Raw genomic sequence first — 9549 nt, 5'->3', positions numbered from 1 at the left:
AGAGAGGGTAGTCCTGCTGACTGGTCCAGGCCCTGCATGTCTCCACGATCGGCCGGTTGCTGTCGTGGAGCTTGGACTCCAAGTGCAAAGGACAGCAGCGCGTGTGTGTGGTCCATGCCCTGCGGTTTGGACACCAGGCCTACCGAGGAACGCAATTACAGGTCAACTGCACACCAGCTAAGGTTACGTTCAGCCATACGACTACGGGCGTGGAAGATCGGCGCTCCGTTGTCGAGCAGATGCCATATGCAGCCGTTGATAGGCAGTCGTGACCATGAGTCAGACAGGCTCGCGTGCCTGCATCGCCGTGTCGTTACTTGCAGAATAAGGAGAGAGCTGGCCGGTATTCCATGGCCTGTGCCATTGTCTAAGGCACAGATGTGCTAGTAGTCAAAAGAGAAGCAATAAGAAGGTCAGGGATTGCGTGTTGCTCGAAACTCGGAAAAATCCCTCTGGAGAATATTAGCAACATGTCGATGCAAATCTTGCGTAGGTGTACGCCGATCGTTGGCGAATGCAGTCGCGTAATGTCCACCTTTTCTGCCGGTGAATCTGCGGTCACGCTGCCAGACCTGCCGTACGAGTACTCTGCACTGGAACCCTACATTAGCGCTGAGATTATGGCGCTGCATCACGGCAAGCACCACCAGGCATACGTCACCAATTACAATAACGCCTTGAACCAGTGGGAAGAAGCTGAAAAGAAGCAAGATGCACAAAAGCTCGCAGGAATCAACAGTGCCCTTCATTTCAATGGTGGTGGTGAGTAGTTCCGTCACTGGCAACGTGCAATGGCACCTCATGCATCTCAGCGTTGTGCAAATGGGAGTGATGTGTTGACAGTCGTTTATTGCAGGGCACCTGAATCACAGCATTTTCTGGAAGAACCTCTGTCCCCCCAAGGTACACCCTATCCCACGCTGCATGCTCCTCGCTATAGTTCTCCATGAGCATTACGAATGACCAATGTCGACACCTCATCATTTGATGAGAATTCCAAGTCATGTCGCACATGCAATTCGAATCCCAGAACTTCATGTCACCTTGGGAATAGTACCTAGCAAGGTGGATGCGTAGTGCCAGGTGAAAACACTACAGGATTTTTCGAGAGTCTGTCTTGCCCATCCGTGTATGTCCGCTGACAGAGTGGAGAATTCATATCGCACGGGAATTTGCCGGGGATATAGCAGTATTCCAGGACATACTACTGCCCTATATGGGACGTCAGGGCCTTGGGCGTAGGAAGTGCACCACTCTTCCGCCATTCTGCATGGGCTGCAGGGCATGATAACAGCAATCTCATCAATACAGTACTCCCACTCCACCGTGTGCCGAGCTTTCAAACAGCCTGGCAGTGCAGTTACGATCAGCTTTGGCTTTTCTGCTTGGGCTCATGAGCAGCATACGTTGCGAGCCTATTTTCTAGTCCAATGGCAGGGAGCCATGTCAACTACTCATAGTGCGCAACATTGTCAAGAGATGTGCAGGGATGACATGGGAATGCCGGGGGCTAGTCAGGCTGGAACTCCACATGTATACCTGATTAGTAGTCAGTGATTACACGATTCCCTCCGTTGTGTAAGCCCAATCAGTAGCCCTGAGCAGGGATGAAAGACATGGGAATGTCTGGGGCTAAAAACAAGGGAACAAACATATGGCGTTTGCCTAAGTCCAACAAAAACATTCTACCCCATTGCAAAGCCCGTTCGCATTTGTTTTTCCTAAACGGCAGGGCCACGGACGCCTTCCAGCCCACGTGCCGTGGTCTCACAATTGTGGACCACATCATCGGCAGCCGGGGCACGCTCGCATGGCACAGGGGCGTCAGCACCCTCGCGGCGACGGACACGGATGTGGCACTCTGCTCCTCCGACCACGTCCCCCTCCTGCTCACAGTGCCCATTGGGTTAGCCCAATGCATGATCTACAGGGAATGGTGTGGCGCCTGACCCAACGCACCTACGTGCCTAGCTTGCAAACAGGCAGGCGGTGAAAGTGCAGGACGCAGCGCCATGTGAGGGCAAGTTGCTGGAGGCGATAAATCGGGACTTTGGCAACGTGGATCAGATGTCCAGTCAGTTGAGTGCCATGTCAGCGGGTGTGCAAGGCTCGGGCTGGGGCTGGCTGGCCGCCAAGAAGGGCTCTGGCAAGCTGCACTTGCTCACCACTGCCAATCAGGACCCTGTCGCTTTCACAGCACCCGTATGCCTCCCCCTTGCTGCTTTCCACCTCTGTGACAGCTTTGTACAGACGCGTACTACGCCTGTTCAGCCTGTATGCCTGGTACCTGAAATGCAGGTTTTCATTATCTGCTTGTGTGAGTGCTGATATTGTGTTCTCATATTGTGTGGTTGCCCAACAATTGGGAAGCCCACAGTGATTTGATGCCGCTCTGCGACATGGTAAACCAAGCTCGTTTGAGGAACGAGATAAATAACGAGTTTCAGCCTGTGTTGCGGGGCTGTATCTGTCTGTGTATTGCCTATGACGTGAGTAGAAGAGGTAACTTGTGATATTTCAAGACATGGCTGCGAAGACGAGCAGAGCTCTCGTTGATGCAAATCAAAGCGTCAGCCAAGCCGGAGATGCTGCTTTCGAGCTGTGTGGCATTTCGCAGAGGATATGCTACAATGGTGATGGTATCTTCGCATGTGCTGTCTTGATTGCGTGTCGACTGTTTCCTGCCATTATCTATGTGATGTAATGACATTATCTACATTGTCTGCGTATGTATGATGGTATCTCTGTGCATCCCGTGCACCACAAGGACCTCGGGCGACATGAAACACAGATGGACATCTTAATCAATCAATTGATTGCAAGCCTCGAGGGATTCTTTCCCGTACCCATGCCAGCATCTATATTAACGGGCCTGAGACAAATGCAAGAACATGCATCAGAATACCAGCATCGGCCACGCAATGAGGCTCCATATTTCATATGTGCCGCCGCTGGGGGCCGGCTGTGTTGTTTATGTACTACCATCTCGGCATGGTGCTAACGGTAATTCTGATTGCAGGGCATGGTGCCGCTGCTGGGCATCGACGTGTGGGAGCATGCGTACTATTTGCAGTACAAAAACGTTCGCCCTGATTATCTCAAGGCGATCTGGAAGGTGGTCAACTGGAAGGATGTGGCGCAGCGCTACAGTGCGATGTAGAAGCTGCATGGCTCTACTCCAGCAGAAGTCTGCTCGACGCCTCGCGACCAATGTATTTTGGGCAAACATAATCAGTGACTACTTGTAGTTGCTTGTCTCATCTGTTCCTGGGCGTAGTGCTTGGTTTTGTGCACATCTTGTTTGTGCTTTGCACAATTCCACACCATTTGCATCAGGAAAGAGCAAGCATATCCTTCACCGGCGTGTGCAGAATAAACCACAATGGCCATACCTCGATGGGACATGTACAATGGCGTCGACACTGGTAGCGCTTGCCCAAGTAGGTTTTGTGGCCGTTGCCACTGGTCGAGATTATAGATCCCCTGCATGCCCAAGTCTTGCTTCTTGGCCATCACCTCCATTGCCTGGATTGCTAGAATGGTGCATAGCTGCTTGAGCCCTGGAGCTCTCATCTGCAATATGCAATCCACAGATCGCCGGCTATCGGAGCCTCTACTTGCATCTAGTGATCACTAGACTACATGTCATGATGGACCTGGTTTCACCTGGAAATTGGCAATGGAAAGATATCTTACTTGAATACGCATGTGGAGCAGGCGCAAGGAGGCCTTGTGATATCCGGCTGTCAGGAATACCAGAGACCAGGGGGGCATCATTAGAAGCAATGGCATGGCCTGGAGTGGATGCGGCCGTCAGGTAAAGACAGGGATGGTGGGTGGTAACGCGCCGTTGCCCATGTATGCATCCGTGAACGCAATGACAGCATTTGGTCGGCGTATTCACTTCGCAACAAGAGGCGCTTGGTCCTGGCAGGGCATTGTGGGATTCATCTACAAGGGAAGTGTCACAAGGAGACAGTCGGACCTGCATGTTCGCGTAATGCTTTGGCAGTGTGCAACATGAGTTGCGCAGGTCTCACGTGGGCTCAAGGGTAAACGTAGATCGATGCACGCATGAAGAAGACAACCATTCCAATCCTCATAGTCCCCAGCAATGCACTGCCTTAGGTGTCTTTCTCACATGGTTTGGAGTGTGCGACCGCGATGTCACGATCGTAACGGGGAGAGGTTATGCGTTGGGCCATAACAATCAGCACCATCGGTGTTTGCATGGAACCACGGAACCACGGCTTCCGATCGGTCCTAGTTGTGTCGCAGTACCTATAATGCGTGCTCTATGGAGCGCTCTTCAGTGCTTGCACTGTTCGTGTATGGCAACGCACATTGCATGCAAAAGTGCTCGGCATAGTAGGCCGACTGGGCGAGTATTATGGAAACATTCCAGGAGAAAACAACCTATTTATCGTCGAATATCCTCAGAAATAGCTAGGGTGCTCTGGAAAATTCCAAACTCACCTGGATGATCCAGGACCGTCTGGAAACTTCATGGCGGGATCGGTATCGTCTGATAACTGCACCGAGCGTCTGCAGTCACCACACAGATTGCATATATATTCCGAGAACAACCCATCACCAATTATCTTGTGTACGTTTTCTTGCTACGCATATTTTCAGCGATCTTCAAGCGTCGTATCATATACATTTTCAGCCAACACAATGACAACAGGTAGAGAAGCGCCAGCGATTGGCATTGATCTCGGAACTACGTATTCTTGCGTAGGCGTTTGGCAAAATGACCGGGTGGAAATCATCGCAAACGATGTGGGCAATCGAACCACGCCCTCGTACGTTGCGTTCACAGATACGGAGCGGCTCATTGGCGATGCAGCAAAGAACCAGGTGGCGATGAACCCGTCTAACACGTACGTGCTCTGCTGTCACCATCTCGTATTCAGGGAGATTTCTGTTGTCGGTTTGCCCACGAGATTAGTTCATTCAGATATGACGACGTTGGCTATTCCGAGGGAGCAGGCACTCATTGAAAAAATATGGCACATACCGCTCTCAATGCATCATGTGTGAACTTTTGTTTCATCCTTGCGTTGAACATAAGCTGCGTTTCTTGTATGCGATGCTTGATTACGAGGAGCATGGTAGACCGTAACCCCAGCGTGATTTTACGACAGAGCTTTCCAGAGACTACCAAACGTCGCTGTATTCAATGCAAGACATGTCGACGGCAACCCGCACAATCACTTGTCTGCTGAGTAAAATAACATCACCCGATACACGCGCGCCTTTTGAAGTTGCGTGATGTTGATGGAGTGCCTTTCGGAATGCCCTTTGGAATTTCGTCCGAATTGAAGTTTTCGTCAGCGAATTCAAATGTCCAGTCGGGTCATATTGGCAACCCGTTGTTTTACCCATAGCAGGTTATCTTGATATCAGGAGAAGGTCACAAAGCAGCAATCGCCAGTTGGCATTTTGTTCCAGTCTTTACATCCCCATCACGAAGACGTTGCTGCCAAAGCTTACGTTATTGATATCTTTGCGATCTGCAGGGTTTTCGATGCCAAGCGCCTTATTGGCCGCAAATTCTCAGACCCAGCTGTACAGGCTGACATCCTGCACTGGCCTTTCAAGGTCATGAAGGGGCCCGATGACAAGCCGCTGCTGAAGGTACGTCAGCGCAGGGGTTGTGTTTGTACTTGTGTGAGTGCTCATCTGGCAGCCACCGCTTCCTTGTGTTGGGCCTGGAAGATGATGGTTTCAACTGTGCGGTGGGGCCATGACGTAGCAGGCAGCCCTGGGTAACTAAATATCATGACGTGTGTGACAAAAATTAAATTTGCAGTGTTAATCTTTCTGGCCAATAACAATAATGACATCTGTGGCCATCGACTGGAACTCCTGTGAACTTTCAGTGAAGGTCATTGCAACGTACAGCGCTTTGCCAGCCGTTGACTGCATATCCATCAATCAGCACAGCATAAACATGGCGCGACATGAACAGTCCGATGTGGAGCTGTACCATTGAGTAAAGTACGTGTGGTTGCACCCTCTGATGTGGCGTCCCTCCATGCAGGTGCAATACAAGGGTGAGGAGAAGACCTTTGCTCCCGAAGAGATCTCGTCAATGGTGCTCACCAAGATGAGGGAAGTTGCACAAAGTTTCCTCCAAGACCGAGGCGTTGTGAAACGCGCCGTCGTGACGGTACCTGCCTACTTCAACGACTCCCAGCGGCAAGCCACCAAGGATGCAGGCTCCATTGCGGGTCTGGAAGTGCTCCGCATCATCAACGAACCCACAGCTGCAGCAATTGCGTACGGCCTCGACAAGAAGGGCCATGGCGAGCGGCACATTCTCATTTTCGACCTTGGTGGCGGCACATTTGATGTCTCCATGTTGACGATTGACGAGGGCATCTTTGAGGTGAAGGCCACTCATGGTGATACACACCTTGGTGGAGAGGATTTCGACAATCGCCTGGTGTCGCACTTCACTGCAGTACGTGCCTCTTGCTTCATGCTCGTTTGTTTCAGTGCTGAAGTCCCTGCTAGGTATCATGCATGTTCGAATATGTGCATGTTGGATTTCTCAAGTGAGCTTGCTGCTCTTACCCAGTGAGCTGCCTGCCAGAACCCTGTCTTGCAAATGTTGCAAGCCATCTGACAGCTGTGAGCCTACATATTGGTGTATTGTTGTGCTGTATCCTTGTAGGGTTGCTTGACTTCACCATGCCTGAAGCTGTTCCTCCATCAAAGGTCGTTTGAATGGGTTAGCAGGGCAATAACAAGAGCACCATCTGCATGCTCTGCGAATACTTCCATACAGTATTGGGTAGCTCATTGCATGCATTATTTCGCCGCCTTGCTTTGGGATGGTACTGATTGAAGAAGGTTACGGTTGAAATTCATAATGGAGTTGACTGCTGGAAGCTCTGCTGCAGGAGTTCAAGAGGAAGTTCAAGAAGGACATCACCTCCAATGCCCGAGCATTGCGACGACTGCGAACGGCAGCAGAGCGCGCAAAGCGGTCTCTATCTTCTGGCGCCCAAGCTAGCATTGAGATCGATTCGCTCCACGAAGGCGTGGACTTCTACACCACCATCACTCGCGCCCGATTCGAGGAGCTGTGCATGGACCTCTTCCGCAAGTGCCTGGACCCTGTTGAGAAGTGCCTCCAGGTACGATACTCTTGCAGGTTTGCACGTTGTCATCCCCGTGGCGGGTAGAACCTTAATGATGTGCCCGAGTATTTGGTTGGCCTCATGTCTGTCGTGGAGGTGTAGGATGCAAAACGATTGCACCTTAACAATGTCCTGTTGCTGACAGGTTCAATTGCAATTCTGTGGCACATCATCAACATGTTGTATTGACCAGGTAGTGGGAAAGTGCAGCTTGATTTTCCATGTTCTGAGTTGCAGTTTTGACATGTTGACTTTTCCTTCATGTAGCAGTTGGTGTCGCTGGCGCGCAATGTCGCTCATTGTTTGCTTCATGATCTGATGTAGCACTAGAGGAATAACCAATTTTTACGTTTACTAACGAAATAGTCCCTGGGGATGGCTTGTTTTTTACAAAGCATTCCATGTCCAGTCATGTGTCTGTCATTCTGTGGCTTGCAAATACGAGTGCTGCTGGCATGCAAACAGAGGCCATCGTGATGTGAACATTGCTCTTCAGTATAGAAGAATCTGTCCAGTTTTGACTTAATCGTTTGCTTGTGTCTGCAGGACTCCAAATTCTCAAAGAGTGACGTGCACGATGTTGTTCTAGTGGGAGGCTCAACACGCATCCCAAAGGTACAACAGCTTCTCCAAGAGTTCTTCAATGGCAAGGAGCTCTGCAAGTCCATCAACCCTGACGAGGCAGTTGCGTACGGTGCCGCAGTCCAGGCTGCAATTCTGACCGGCGGTGGAGGTGAGAAGGTGCAAGATCTGCTGCTCCTGGATGTCACTCCGCTGTCGCTCGGCCTCGAGACTGCTGGTGGTGTGATGACCAATCTAATCGACCGCAACACAACAATCCCTTGCAAGAAGGAACAAATCTTCTCGACATACTCGGACAACCAGACAGGGGTGCTCATTCAGGTAATTATTCTTTTTTCTTACCTCTTATGCTCTGCGCAAGGTGCTACAATCATGTACAATGGCTAAGGCGTTACAATTGTGTACGAAAAGCCTTCATCATGGGAGCAATTTGACAGTTCTGTGTATTGGAATTTGCCAGTCTGCGACGCTCATGGCCTTGATTGCGCTATTCGTTGAAAGTGTAGCTGGACATCGTGCCTAGTGTTGACAAGAAACTCGCAATCAAACGAATGCAAATGTACTACCTGCACTCACTTGCTGTCATTCGCAAAGGCATGTGCAGATGAGGTGGAGTACTTGTGCATTATATTGCTAAAGACATGCTGTTAACGTCCGTGTGATGATGACGATGTATTTTTTCACATCACTACCGCATCCACATGGACATTGACAACCCCAAGAACTGCCTGGGAATCAGTGCTAACATTATATGTATCCTGAATAATATCATGCAGTACATGAGTTGCTGACGAAGATTATCGTTTATGTAGGTATTTGAAGGTGAGCGGAAGTTTACGCGGGATAACAACCTGCTCGGCAAGTTTGAGCTCTCTGGCATTCCTCCCGCCCCGCGCGGAGTACCACAAATCAACGTCACCTTCGACCTGGATGCAAATGGCATCTTGAATGTCTCAGCGATGGAGAAGGCAGGCGGCAAGACCAGCAAGATCACCATCACAAACGACAAGGGCAGGTTGTCAAAGGAAGACATCGAACGCATGCTTGCTGATGCAGAGAAGTACAAGAATGATGATGAGGTCCAGCAGAAGAAGGTGGAGGCAAAGAACAGCCTTGAAAACTACCTCTACTCGATGCGGAATTCTGTGAACGAGGCAAAGGACAAACTTGCAGATCCTGACAGGGATCAGGTACTGAAGGTGGTGGATGATGCTATTCACTGGCTGGATGCCAACCAGCTCGCGGAGACTGAGGAGTTTGCCGACAAGCAGAAGGAAGTTGAGGCTGTCTGCGCTCCAATCATCACTAAGATGTACCAAGGGGGTGCAGGTGGAATGCCGACTGGTGCCCCCGGGGGAGGCCCAGCACCCACATCAGGTCCTACAGTTGAGGAAGTTGACTGATTTTGTCGTGGGACAACATGGTGGGAGAGCAATGTCCACTCCTGTACTCCTCCACTCTACTCCTGTGTAGATACTGCGTTTGCTGCCGTGTGTGCGCTGCGGACTTGTTTTAACGTTTTTCAGGGTAGATGAGTATATTTGTAGGCAAATGCATTGCTATCGGATGCGTTAATTATGTTTGCTAAATTGGAATTTTCAGCGACCACCGCGACAGCATAGATTCTTCATTGTCCACCAGGTGCATGTTGTATAGATGACCTTTCTTTTGAAAATGAACGAATGATTGAGTTTATTGTGGCAAGACAAAGGGTGATGGGAAACCTTGTCTGTTCCAACCTCCTGACTTGCGATGCAGCATTCGTGTGTAAACACTGGTGTTCAATCCTCTCTGATAAATGAACCGTTGTTGCATA

General features: G+C 50.3%; 2 protein-coding genes across 2 annotated transcripts; both read left to right on the top strand.

Annotated features, from left to right (window-relative positions):
* Nucleotides 1-527: 527 nt before the first annotated feature.
* Nucleotides 528-3160, top strand: LOC149810675 (uncharacterized). The gene is made up of 4 exons (XM_089994151.1): nt 528-762; nt 857-903; nt 2002-2202; nt 3020-3160. Exons 1-4 carry the CDS (start codon nt 528-530, stop codon nt 3158-3160), a joined length of 624 nt encoding a protein of 207 aa, XP_089850277.1.
* A 1517-nt stretch (nt 3161-4677) lies between these two features.
* On the top strand, nt 4678-9136 carry LOC149810674 (heat shock 70 kDa protein 5-like). The gene is made up of 6 exons (XM_089994150.1): nt 4678-4883; nt 5523-5640; nt 6047-6469; nt 6912-7148; nt 7698-8054; nt 8546-9136. The coding sequence occupies exons 1-6, from the start codon at nt 4678-4680 to the stop codon at nt 9134-9136; spliced, it is 1932 nt and encodes a 643-aa protein (XP_089850276.1).
* Nucleotides 9137-9549: the final 413 nt, after the last annotated feature.

This window comes from Nuphar pumila, unplaced genomic scaffold (genome assembly GCF_984573655.1).
Source record: "Nuphar pumila unplaced genomic scaffold, dmNupPumi1.hap1.1 HAP1_SCAFFOLD_230, whole genome shotgun sequence".
NCBI lineage: Eukaryota > Viridiplantae > Streptophyta > Magnoliopsida > Nymphaeales > Nymphaeaceae > Nuphar > Nuphar pumila.
Note: the sequence above shows the minus strand (reverse complement) of the source record. Positions and strands in the feature narration are given on the sequence as shown.